Source organism: Cystoisospora suis (assembly GCF_002600585.1).
Source record: "Cystoisospora suis strain Wien I chromosome Unknown contig_3027, whole genome shotgun sequence".
In the NCBI taxonomy this organism is placed as follows: Eukaryota; Apicomplexa; class Conoidasida; order Eucoccidiorida; family Sarcocystidae; genus Cystoisospora; species Cystoisospora suis.
In genome coordinates this window covers 1-12,950 of record NW_027155822.1, presented here as the reverse complement: position 1 = coordinate 12,950, position 12,950 = coordinate 1, and the positions used below count along the sequence as shown (strand labels likewise).

Here is a 12,950-nt window from a genome sequence, read left to right as displayed (position 1 = left end):
TTAGTTGCAGGTGTAGTGGAACTCAGTTTCACTCAGTGTTCATGGTGTTGAGGAAAGTAAAGTACTTCCAAGGCCTCTACGTAAGATCGAAGGTACAGCAAAAGTTTTAGCTGTGCAATCTTGGGCTCCTAAGCCTGGATTTTCAGATAACTAACGGAAGAAGCGAGACAAGCACCGCTCTTGCCACACTGCTGTCGAGCTAGGCCGCTACGAAACCCCCAGATGCATGGAATACTTCAGCGAGAGATCTTCTTAGTATTATTTGCAGTCTATACATCTGGGAGGCAAAAACGCTCGACCGTAACGCGAAAACAGCGGCATCCGCGCCGCTACAAGGAAAGAGGCTTCAGGCCACTCGCCTCGGGACCGGAGTCCACGTCACCCACAGTAAATCGTATTCCACGGTACGTAGCTGAGGAGACCTGCTCCAGTTACCGACGCAGCACACTGGGCATTCTTAATGGACAAAAGAGTCCAGAAGACAGCCCTAGAGCCCTAGGGGCAGTGCCCAGAAGACGTTTCAACAACCTGTCTCAATCCTACACTGCATCGTCCCCGATCCGTCCGCATTCAAAAGCAGGAGTGCCAGCCGGCATAGAAACAGGATGCAAGGGCTTCGTAGTCGGTGGCGGCAGCTCGATTCACGGAAGAAAATTGGGCGCCAATGCCCCCTTTGTCTAAACCTTCTTGGGCACAAAAAGGCCGCGATTTTCCGAGTGTCCCCGAGCACAAAAAAACTCGGAGAGCGGGGACCCGTCGTTTCACATCTGTCTCATGACGAGTGCGAAGCACAGTGTCTTTTTATTCTCTTTGGCTTGCTGTCGGACCCAGCTGTTTCCCATGCTGTGGAGTAACGACGGATTCGTGGTCAGGGGTGAAGCGCCTCCTGTCTCTGAGTAGACTTAGAGGGGCGGAATCTGGGTGTCAAATTTGAAGTACAACAGCCCATCTAGAATGCCGCCTAAGAATACGGAAAATGTATACACAAGTGGCCAAGCATGCGCCACCTACACCTCTGCACACCGCGAGAGACATCAGAGGACTGCAGGGGAACCTCAGCGTGAATAAGGACATACTATGTGAGCTTGGACACAGGCAGACCAAGAGGCCCTACTGTGGAGAGAGAACACCCACTCGGGAGCCTTCATGGGGCAAAGCTGGTGATGAAAGCATCTGCTTTCTCGTCTTGCCGCGCGCGGTCTCCATTTTCACAGGCATACTGTATCGGCCCTGAGGAACTACAAGCTGACGAGGGCGGCAGTTACAGAGTGAATGAAGCGAGCTGGTGGAGTGAATGGCAACAAATGGCAGTTGCGTGAGGGAGAGGCCGCATTCTGGCCCATCTCGGCCCATCGACAGTGCGTCAAGCGTTGGAGAGACTCATACAGACCGGTAAGAAGTATCCGAGAAGGCCTCACCTTACACCTACAGACCTGACGAAGGGCCAAGACTTTCTTATCAACATGACAGCTTCTGTAGAAAGAGGCACTTGAAAAGGACATCATTAGTGGCAGTCTTCTTCTTACCTGCGCAGTCGTGAGTGGCGAAGCAGACCTGTAGGTGGGTGAAATACATTAAAACCACATAGGACAAAGCACCGGTCCAAGAACGAAAAGCAGGGAAGAAAAAGTGTAACCGACGGATAGGCGTTTGCTACGTATGCAAAGATATGTCGAGACGAGTCTCTCCCTTCTTTACTCCTTGAGAAGACAGAACCACCCAGGAGACATTGTCTGAAGCGGCATGGACCGACCCCGTATCGTGCTCTGTATTTGGATTGTCTCCCTGGTCAACGAAACTCCGGCAGAAGAATGCTCACCTCAGCCGCAACGAGATCCGTTCCTCACAAAGAGACGTCCAACTCAGTCCCTCCCTTCACTCACTTTCACTTCCTGTTGAGCGGTAGCATACCTGTTCCTCATTCGACCGTCAAGAGAAAGGGAATGCTAGGCCGGTTCATGGAATCGACGAAGTCGTAAACATTTGGGGGCTTCTTCTCACCGGTGGCAGAAGCTCCGCTCGAAGTGCCTTTCTATGCTCGAAGGTTGACTAGCAATGGAAAAGAACTTTGAGTAAAGTATCAGTACGCTCAATATAGTTGGCATTCCTGTATGCTCACATTTGTCGTGGGCTTGAGCTTCCGGAGATGAGCAGGTTGGATCCCGTCGTCGGCTTCTTCCTCGAAGGTGATTCTTCCGTGATGCGCGTGAGGGTCCGTTGCCATCCGTTCAGGCGAGCTGCCTTGTTCTCCCTTGTTCTCCCCCTGTCTGGCGGGTGAGCGTTGTAGAAAGTCACGGAGCTCCGCTTGGGCATTGCTGACGCAGACGCCGTTTATAGACGGCTCGCAGAACATTTCGATGTCGTTCCCACTATCTCCCGCCACAATGGTCTACACAGATATAAAAGTGGAGAACCACCGCACCAGAAGAAAGGAGCTGTGCAAATCTTGGTGTATGAGGCATTCACGACTATGTGTTTCTGATTTCAGATGGTTTCTCTCCATGTGCGAGCAGACCCTTGGACCCAGGGAGTTCACTCGGCAGATCGAAGCGTTGGAGACACAACCACCCCTGGGGGCTTCACAACGGCTGATGAGCGTGTGAGTACCGAGGATGTCGGGCGAGTGTTGTCAGAAAGAGCGAAACAGGCGCAATACCCTAGTAGTTGACATCCGGACTAAGCGAAAGATAAGATGAACCCTAAGCTGCTGGGGGAATGAGCTCCGCGCGCTAAGTTTTTATCTGCTGTTAAATCAGAATTCACCTCGGCCAGCCAAGCAAACAGAAACCAGTCAATCACCGGTCAGTCACGAGCGACTACCACAGAAAATCCACACCACCCAGCGGTAAAGCCAGGCATGACAGATCCCCCTCAGCGTGGTTATCGTCCCGCTCTTTAAGAGAAGTTGCGGTGATTTGTATGGTGCGTGAAGTCCACGTCTAGGGATAGGTTCCCCCCATCGACCTGTCTAGCACTGCAGAGCTGAACGTCACGCCTTTCCTCTTCTCACCCTAAGCAAAAGAAGTGTAAAACAAGACGCGTTCCCTTACATTGGTCGGTTGGAAGCCGAGTTTCTCCATCACAAAAAGACTCGCATTCAACTTTCCGCCTGAAGGGCGAAAAACAGATTGGTGGGAAACACGGGTCACCGCGACTGTTGTGCTTCGCTTCGTCAGTTGTACTCAGACCGTTACAATTCGAACAGGGGTGAACAGATGAGACGAAAAAGCTAAAGAGACCTGCGCATTATATGCCACCTAGCTCGCTCTCCGGGGTCACGACACGAGCTTCCTGGATCGGCCTCAAAAGAAAGAAGTAAAGGCCGCTCGCTTACAACGAACGCCGCCCTTACGGGCTCTCTTGGCCGGCTTCAACGCAGATGTCTGATCTCCTGTATTTGGCGAGGTGCCCGTGGCAGGGAATTATAGAACGCAAGCCAGCCAAAATCATGAGCACTTCTTTTCACTATAGATGTGGATGCTTGGTCTCGTCACCGCAGTAACACCGTAACGTAGTCCCCTACATGTTCGCTTTTAAGTGTCATAGACCTGGCTGAAGTACTTGTGAAGAAGAGGCGGAGGCCTACCTGCTACGGGTCGTTGAAAATGAAAGATTCAATCAACGCCCCCACCCTAGAACATCCGTGCGACGCGATCAAGTTATGACTGATTGCAACATCCAGTGGTCAGTCGGCAAGAAGAAAAAAGGAAGAGAGCAACGGGATGGGACACTTTGCTACTTAAAAGATGAGAGCTGAGCTCAAGAGCTTCAATCTGTTGGCTTGCGGCAGAGTATCCGACCCCGAGATGAATATTACAGGTTGACGAAGTCCGCTTACCTACGTTCAACTTACGCACACGCTTGAGGAGATTAACCGAGAACCCCCCAAGAGACACAAGACTGCATGAAATGCCATTCAATCCGCTACTGTGACGACTCCGAGATATCCTACGTACCGTTCTTAGGGAGGATATCGAGATACCGCCAGTCTCCGCCACCGCTGACGCATATCTTCTTGGATTTTGACTCGATGATTGAGTGCAAGAAATCCGCTGCTGTTGTTAGAGTAGCTTCCGCTGCAGAAGAGAGAGAAGCATCACCTTCTCTGGTACCGTCACTGCGATTGAAGGTCCCACGAGGATGACATGGCGCATGTAAGGCTTCATCAATAAGGGTAACCGGCACGGAGACAGAAATACGAAAGGGATCGTAAAAGCCGTTGCCATTAACGTAGCATCCGGGCATTGAAGCCTAACACACCACAAAAGACACAGAGAAGAAATAGGAGGACAACGCAGAAAATCAGCAAGCCGGAAAGGAGAAGAGAAGTGAACAGTGCCCCCCTTACGTTGTTTCAAAGGAAGAGGGTGGCGAACCCGGGTGAGATCACCACTGCTGTGGTAGCATGAACGCGTTGCTCTGTATGCCGTACCACCCCCCCGCGAGTCTCAAAAGAGGTGAAAAAATAACCCTTGCGGAGAAGCGCGACCTTCAACAGACACAAACACCATACTCAACTGACAGTTAGCCACTAAATGGCAAGTGCCCAAATATCACATCGAATCTTCTCACCTCTATGTGCAATACAGATGCGTGTATCTTCTCGTAAAAGCAGACGGGAAAAGCGGGGTGTTGAAGCCGGGGGGAGGAAGCAACCATATTTAGAGAATGCGTTATGCATTCTCGAAACCGATCTACGCTAACTCTTCTCAGGACCCGGGACAGACTTCCTATCAATGCTCTCTAACTATGATGCAACTCCAGAACTCACCTTGACCGCCTTCTCAATGTCTTTCCTACGAAACTGCCCGGCCACACGTTCTATCCACTCCTCACTGAAGTGAGCGTACTCCCGTCTGGAACACCAGCTCGGCCAATTCGAGCCAACATATTCAGCTGCTTCTGAAGAAGAAAAGGCCAGGTGCGTAAGTCCAGAAAGAAAAGCACTGGAGAGAAAATTCCTCTATTAATAAACAGACATATTCCCATCGAGACTGCCCGAGAGTGGGACACCAAAGGCGGAAGGCTAGCGGAGAACTGGTAAGCACAGGGAGGTCACAGCTGGGTCAAGAGGTAGAAGGGAGCACCGATCCCGTGGGTTTGAATGGCTTCCCCCTTCTTGAGGAAGTGCCCTAGCAAAACTCATGAAAATCTCCAAACACTCCAAGTCTCCGCTATTGACAAAGAAGAAGTCTACTGCATCCAGCTTCGTCTTCCTTGTGTAAGGACACGGGCTGTCATATCTTTGGGTCAGAACTGAAGCTGAGCTCAGAGAAGACGACGTGTGTCCAACTCTCAGGAGCTTTCTTTTTATGCGTTTTGTAATGATTGCCACCGAAAGTGTGTCTTTTCCCTTCTTCAAATGGTTGTGCTTCGTTACGACCACCCATAGAAAACCAAGAGATTCTTCTCCGTGACAAAGAAACAAAAACACTCCCCCTGAGCTCTTCACCACTAACTGGGACAGCTGCACGCGTACTTGGTGTTGATAAACCACATACTGAGAGGTAGAAAAAGGAGCTGTGCTGTCTCGTGGTGCGGCTGGCAAGACTAAATCTTTGTATTTAGAGCTTTGACGTATCTATCGCATAGGGTGTCAGGAAGACACGCCATCTACCGGTGACTGAGATACCTGCCCTGCGTTGCCGGATGCCTGGAAAACACTCCGCTCCTACATCTACCTTGATGGTTTGTCTATTTTTGCCACATACCTCGGAATTGCTCGCGCTCCTCAGGGTCCAAAGCGATGGATGCTGCTGCGTCCGGGTGCGAAGAAGCTACACCAGGAAAGAAGTAGATCTCTGTCCCCACTCTGCAAAACAAGGCCACCACTTCCGCAGTCTCACAAAGAAGTCTTCAATGTCTATTTGAGCACAGACGTGTCTGGAAAAAGTAGAGGGTACGCAAATGTATATGCAGTGGACACTCAAGAACGCGTTCCTCCTCCGAGATGCACATCCTGATGAAAGAAAACGTTGACTAGACAAAATGCTTCCAGTTATCGCGACGGGGAGGCGACTTTTTTCCCTGGTCCACGGAGCCAGTTGCTATCAATCCACTCATATGATATAGTCTTTCGAAAAACTTGAGAAATAAACACAACATCGCACCACTGTAACAAGACCTGTATTTCTCCCAGTTCCGAGGTAGCTTGCTCTAGAGCCCTGACTGAAGACTTAGTTGGGCATTTACTTAAGCTCTACAGAGGGATCCACCCACTATGACTGCTCCACCACATCGTCAGAAGTAGATGTAGATGGGGTAGGGACGAACTACAATCCCTTTCTTTTCCTTAAGCTTTTCATGGAACACACACCCAGGGATGTATGTTTGTCTTCATGTGTCACACTCCATGGTGTATGTGGGCGTATCCACATTATCGGCCGAATACGTGTCAATACACAACTATTGTCAGCTCGAGGACCCCGACGTTGCTGTCACGAGAAGCTTCTGCATTCGGCAATATCTCCAAAACCGCTCTGTCGGGACTTAGGCTTGACAGGGTAGGCCACAGCCTTTTTCTCCTACTGGCCACCAAGAACCCAAGTAAAAGGTTCCTAGTTCACCAAGCAACATCACCAAGCAGCCAATCCTACTTGCTTCCTCGGTTCTCTGCTTGTCTCTTTTAGGGGTGTGGGCACATCATTTCGATTTCCTTACAAAGTAGAGAAAAGCTGGGCGAAGAAGACAACACAATACGTCAACTTACCCTAGAATAGCGTAGGCAGGACGCGGGAGCTTATTGTCGCCTGCGGCATTTAGAAAATCTTTCAGATTTCTCCCTGTGTTGTAGACCTGTGAGTATATCAAATACACAAATGTTGTTCTCTGGTCTCGACTCGCTCGCGCGCAATAGAGCCTTTCTCTGGCTACTGGTGTGCATAGAAAAACGCGAATTCGTCAAAGCAAGCACAAAGAGATAAGCGGTACAGGAACCCCCTCTCGGCGCCAGCTCATTATCGGAGGCGAAAGACACTTGTCCTGAGGTCTCACGGAGCTTTGCCAGGACTTCACATATCAATTGCAACTAGTGACACAGATAACCCGCACAGGTTTGTAAGTGAAGAAACTGCGATGTTCCATCAAGCCGAGGTCCCAGCGACAACCTTGTGCCCCGGCGCTCGGCCCCACGCCTACGCATAAGAAAGCTTGGGATCCATCCCATGCCTGCTATGATAGAGGAAACTGCATAGGTATCTGTGGTGGTTTGTTCCACAGAGCCCAAGATGCGACGCTACATCAACAGAATGGCTGAGTTCACATGTAGCATGTGCACAGCGCTATCAAGCAAGGTGTCTGAATACCCTAGAACCGACCCCGTATATACGGGTACGATAGCAGGCCCACCTTCCCCTTTGACGGGACGCGTCCGGAAACAGTCAGTCATTCTCACCAGCTGAGATCCTCGCCATCTATGCCTTAAAGCCCAGTGTCTCTTGAACAGCCACAGATAGTGGTCATGTCCCAGCAGTGTTCCATCCAAGTCCGTAACAAGTAAGCATGGCGGCTCGTGTAGAGCAGCTAGCTCACCAGAGGTAAGGACGCACACGACTCTCCGGAGTTTCTCGCGGTTAGTCTCACTGCACCCCGAGCCTTTGACTAGAGAGCTATGCACATGACGGCTGAGATGTTCACCCCCCTGCGGTCGCCGAAGGCCAAGTGGCATCAGATCGGGAGGGCATACAATTCCTGACGTGGCGTCAGCTTCGGAGAAATGAACCATGTAGTTGTTTGTGCTGCCGAGTGAGGATTTCAGATGAAGGGACGCATACAGAAAAGCAAGCATCCAGTTAGGGACATACGGAGCGTCGCGATTGGTGAGGACATAGGTAGCCTCACTGTGCAGATGTAGGAGCACTGGGAGAAGGGTAAAAGAAACACAGTAGCGGAAAAAGAGGACGGCCAGAGCATTTTCATGGAGTTAAAAAAGAGTACGCCTAGCACCACTCCGTTCTTCTGGCCACTTCGTGATCAGCATGGTGCAAGAGGATACGAAGAAAAAGGTACACCAGACCACAAAGCGACTTGGGGTCGCCGGCTCACTACACGCACAGACGGAGGTGCTGTCCCGAGGACCACTGTGATTGTGGAAGATGGCTACGTCCAAGCTGAACTCTCGTCAGTCACTGCACTCAAAGGAGAGATACGTTGAACGGTAAGAAGGAAAGACAAGCAAAGAAGTAGGAAAGAGATGCACGAGATTCTTGTGAATGACCAGGACCATCCTCACTTTGGGTCTGCAGTCCCCCATGCAGGATTGTCCCACTGGGTATGGTCCAGATTACAACACACGAATTCGAGGCGTGCTACGGAGGGATGGAGAACAAGTTCGCACGCCTGCCAGTCTTCTTCAACACCTTTGACTTGACTACAGCTCTGAGAGGAAAACCATTCAGGGACAGTAGCAAAGGACACGATCACTGCAAAGGATACAAACGCAGCTTCTCCGTAGAGTCAGATGACCCATCTAGAAAGAAGTCAAAGAGTCGGAAGAAGACGAAGCACGAGAAAGCCGGGTAAAGTGGCTCGTCCAGGCCAAACTGGTAGAAATCGGCAGGGTCTAAGACAACGGGAAGAAAAGACGGACAAGGAAGCATACGAGCATCGCACCATGTACGCACGTAGAGGTAGTATCGCGTGTTGGCTTGTACCGCCTCTCTGAGTGCACGGTGTCGTTGCGGGAGATACGCGGAGCTCGATTCGAAAGAACAGAGCTCCGCCATAGGGGACGTCGTCTTGAAAGACCCCTTTGCACGTAGGAAGAAAAGAACAGGTACGGAAACGTGACTCCCACTTTCTAGTGATGAGGACTCGGGGGAAGAGAAATTGCATAGACTTTTCTGTCCGTTGCACAGTAGGAAACGAAGTGGAAGGCAGATGATACGGACACGGTCGGAAAGCTTAGGCTTACAGAGGCACGAGTTGCCTGCTTGTACGGATGTGTCCAGTCTGAGGCTATAGGGAAACCGAGGAAGAGAAGGAGCTTTGTCTGGCCAAATGAGTGTAAGGTGGAGCCCCCTCGTGGTGATCAGTTGTATATTCAGCCCATACCTCCATGGTAATGTCTTGCCAGCCAAGCCCTTGACCGCTAGAAAGATGCTGCTGGCAATGAAGTATGGCAGGGCGCCACCCTGTCTGATAGTAGAACTGAAAGAGGACAGGTGACTCAGGAGAAGTCCCGGAAAGACTCAAGACCAGAGCCCTCGTCGTCATTTTGCAGGTGGGCTCCGAGTTTCGCTGAGCGAAGAGTTTCTTCCTAACGGTTTCCTCACTCTCTATGAGCGATCGGCCAGGATGTTACAGTTTCAAACACGGCTGGGTCGCTTGCAACAAAAAGAAAGGCGTCCGCCTTTCGTCGCCTTCGTGTTCGGACGACAGCTCTATCCCGATAAAACTCGGTTAATGACAGAACGATTTCGACCAGGCCTGCAACCGTGACCTTAAAATCTGTCCACCTGCTGTTTCTCGATCCAGATGGCATGAAGGACGAAACAGTCGCTTGACTTCATCAGGAACAAATAAAGCTGAAGTCGCCGTACAAACGCTCAACGGCCCTCGGGAAGAATGCGAAAGTTCTGCCCGGACAACAGGCCGCCGAGACAGAATCCAGAAAGAGTGCGGACTTTGTTTTTTATGGCACCAAGGCAAGGTACAAAGACGGCTGCACTCTTGGGACGGAGTGCAAGCTGACCGCCGGTGCACTTGACAGAAATTCCTTCAGCTGCTGTGCTCGGTCCACCACCGCCTGTACAGGAAAGGCAACTAAGACTTCTTGGACAAATTACGGTAGTCTGGCTGGACACAGCCTTTACCGCCGAAACGGTTAGCAAGCAGCACATGTACGCCGACACAGCGACGAGTGCGGTGGAGGCGTAGGGAGATGAACAGTTGCTACTGGCCCCTCGTCGACCGGAGTATTGCCAGTTACAGTGACTTTACATGACTGACACCACGACTCTAGTGCCCTCGCTCGCAGGCCTCGCACACTCGATTCAAAGGTCTAGGTCCGAAGTGTACAGATCGCGTCCACTGGAAAGGGGAACTTGGGTGGCTGGCTGGCGGCAAGCATGCAGTCTCCGCGCCACACTCCCGGCACGGAGAGGAAAGCTATTCTGCCCGGTGAAATCGAGCGCCTTGGCTAAGCACTACTCAGCTTCCCGGGTTTCGGCTCGGGCCGCGCCGGCGATGATAACTGTTCCTGTACAACAACAGTACAAGTCTTCACCCAGCGCAATAATGCTGCCCATCGGAAACTGACTGATGATGCTAGGGGGGCCACGATGGCCGCTCCTAGATGCCGGTACACCCCAGGTTTGGACACTCATGGCGATGCAGAAAGTGGGCGCTCTGGTGCTCACTGTATCGACGACTGAGGGCAGTTTATGCAAGTGCGGCAATGACTTTCCTTGCGGCGTTAGTCTACACAACACTTCCGCCGTAGAGTAGGCGCTCCGTGCGGTTGGTGTGTTGCGAGGCCCGCGCACGCTCCAGTAAATCACCGGCTTCCAAGGGGTGTGCCCCTCAGCTCTCCTATGAGAGTTGACCGACCACTACCAATGCTTCCAGAGAAACAGTATTCCCCTGGAGGGGCGTATTTAGTTCTCCCCGGTCGTTTGCTTGGGCACGGGACTCCGTTGCCGTCGCAGAAGATCTGTTCCACGCGGGTATCAGCTTACACTCTGCGCCCGGCTAGCAGGTCCTGCGCCTTTCCAGTAGCGTCGCGTCTGTTCGCGCACCCCAGGCCAGGCTTTCTAGAACCACTACACGCTACAGAGCTTGTGCCGCTACGGCACTGCTCCTAGCTGCGTACTGCAGCGTTAGGGTAGCAGCTCACGAGCCGTTAGTCGAGTAAGCTCTCTAGCCTTTGCGGGCACATCAGTGCGCACGAGTGTTCACTCGGCTAGTAGTCAGTCGTGAACTGCCACAGCAGAGGCAGGCAGTAGATCTGCCAGTGGGTGGGCCTGCTAGGTGGGCGCCTGTAACACTCGCTACGGCACGAGGTGTCGTGGCACCACTACACAATAGGGAGCTATTGCCGCTACCAGCGGTACTCCTAGATGCAGCTTGCAACGTCATTGTAGCCGTTCACTGGCTCGCTAGTAGCCGGGGAACAGCGTCAACTTTTCCGGCATATCAGTTTGCACTAGAGTGTACAGCTCAGCCCTTCTATTTCAGCTGAGCAACTGCTAGCACTGTTTCCATTCAAACAGAATTCTCTGACTAATTCTCCCTCAGTCGGTTACGTGGTCAGGGCGACTCTACAGTCGTCGCAGAAGGCCCGTTCCAGGAGGAACCAGGGTACACTCTCCGCCTGCCTACAAGGCTCGGCGCCTCCCCGGCGCCGTAACGTCTCTGACAGCACCAGGTGTCCCAGAACCACTGGACGCTACAGGGCACTCCGTGCTGTGGGCAGCACTTTCAGCTGCCTCTCAGAGCGTTACTGTAGCACCTTAGGAGCTGACTATCAGCCGAGTGGGGAGTCTATCTTTCGCGGGCATACCACGATGCTCTTACGGAAGGTGCCTTACCATCGAACAGCAACCCCTATCCCTACATATCGTCGTCTAGCTATTTTCATAAGAGAGCAGCTAGTGTATCGCTGGTGCCTGGGCTCCTGCATAGATCAAAGAAAACTGTCCCAGGGTTTCCCCTGACTACTTAGAGTTCCGTCATTCCTTCTAGGGAGACCAGTCGTGCTGGGGTCGGTCTCGGCTCCCGCAGACGGTGGCGTCACAGGTTAGTAGCCCCTGCGCTTCTACTCTTCTGAAGACAGGGAGACTAACGCTTCGATTTGTCATTGGCATGCTGCCCTGCACTCCAAAACGACATGGTCCGCTGCAGCCGGAAATCCTGGAAAAACGCTGCACACTACAGGACCCCTCGGGACGGTCAACACTTCCCGCTGCGGATTGCAGGCGCGCGGTTCACCCGTTGGTTGGGCATTAGCTGCGTGGGCACAGTCATCCCGATCACCACACTAGTGAGCAGCACATGGCCGAGAAAGCCTGTGAGGTTGCTAGGGCAAGCTTTCCGAGTACTACGTACTAGTCCCCGCGGACCTCTGGGGAGTTCAAGACGTTGTTGGAGGTCTTCGTTAGGGACACATCGCCGTTGGGGCAAACGTTCCTTCGTGAAGTGTAGTGACCAGTCACTACTCCGCGACCATGCTCATTGCGTCGGGAGTTAGACTGAACCACCCCCTAGTTCTTCACGCGATCAGAAGTCACTCGCAACTGTTCGCTAACACGGTTACACACAACTCTGTTCTTACACACCCACAGGGGGAGGAAGGTACACGCCGGCTCCACAACGCCCAGAGCGACCGGCAACAAGCGCGACCCTCACTTTTCCCATAATAACTGCGAAGCGAACACTTGATGTTCGCCTTGGCAAACAAAACAACAAGGCCAACAATCAGCGAGCTCGTGAGCCTCAAGCAACTTATGTTCTTTCTCTTTTCTTGAAGAGAAGACCTCGTGTTCTCTCCCTCTCTATACAGCAGCTTCACCACTCGGACCGGGAAGAGATGCGTTCTCGTTGCCGCCTCCTCAGCGGAGCGGCAGCGCCATTCCATCTCGACCACTCCAGTAGTACGAATCTCTGCACGCTCCCGCCGGGCTACCTTGCCACCCAACTACTGCCTTTTACAGGCATAACAACGAAGCACCTCCAAGAGCCCCGTCTGAGTGTTCCCGGTGGGAGCAGACAACCTTGAGTGCAAAAAAAACGCACAGTGGGAATTTCTCGAGTGGTCCGACGTGAGGGGCAGCTCGTTTCCGACGAAAACGGTCAAAATAGCGGTTCACATTGATATGCCCGCCAAAGCCTGCAGTGCTCACTCGGCTAATAGTCAGCCGGTGAGCTGCTACAGTAACGCTGTAATATGCAGCCAGCACTACTGCCCACAGTGGTGAGGCTGTGTTGCGTGTAGTGGTTCGGGGACGCCCGGT

The 12,950-nt window shown here is 52.3% G+C and overlaps 1 protein-coding gene across 1 annotated transcript; it reads right to left on the bottom strand.

Moving 5' to 3' along the window:
- Positions 1–267: 267 nt before the first annotated feature.
- On the bottom strand, positions 268–10,218 carry CSUI_006062 (sucrose-6f-phosphate phosphohydrolase). The gene is made up of 11 exons (XM_068066227.1): positions 9,052–10,218; positions 8,231–8,376; positions 7,394–7,838; positions 6,710–6,795; positions 5,712–5,812; positions 4,772–4,902; positions 3,957–4,251; positions 3,051–3,109; positions 2,120–2,389; positions 1,527–1,554; positions 268–961 (listed from the first exon to the last, which is right to left on the bottom strand). Exons 1-11 carry the CDS (start codon positions 9,211–9,213, stop codon positions 903–905), a joined length of 1,782 nt encoding a protein of 593 aa, XP_067921796.1. The 5' UTR covers positions 9,214–10,218; the 3' UTR covers positions 268–902.
- Positions 10,219–12,950: the final 2,732 nt, after the last annotated feature.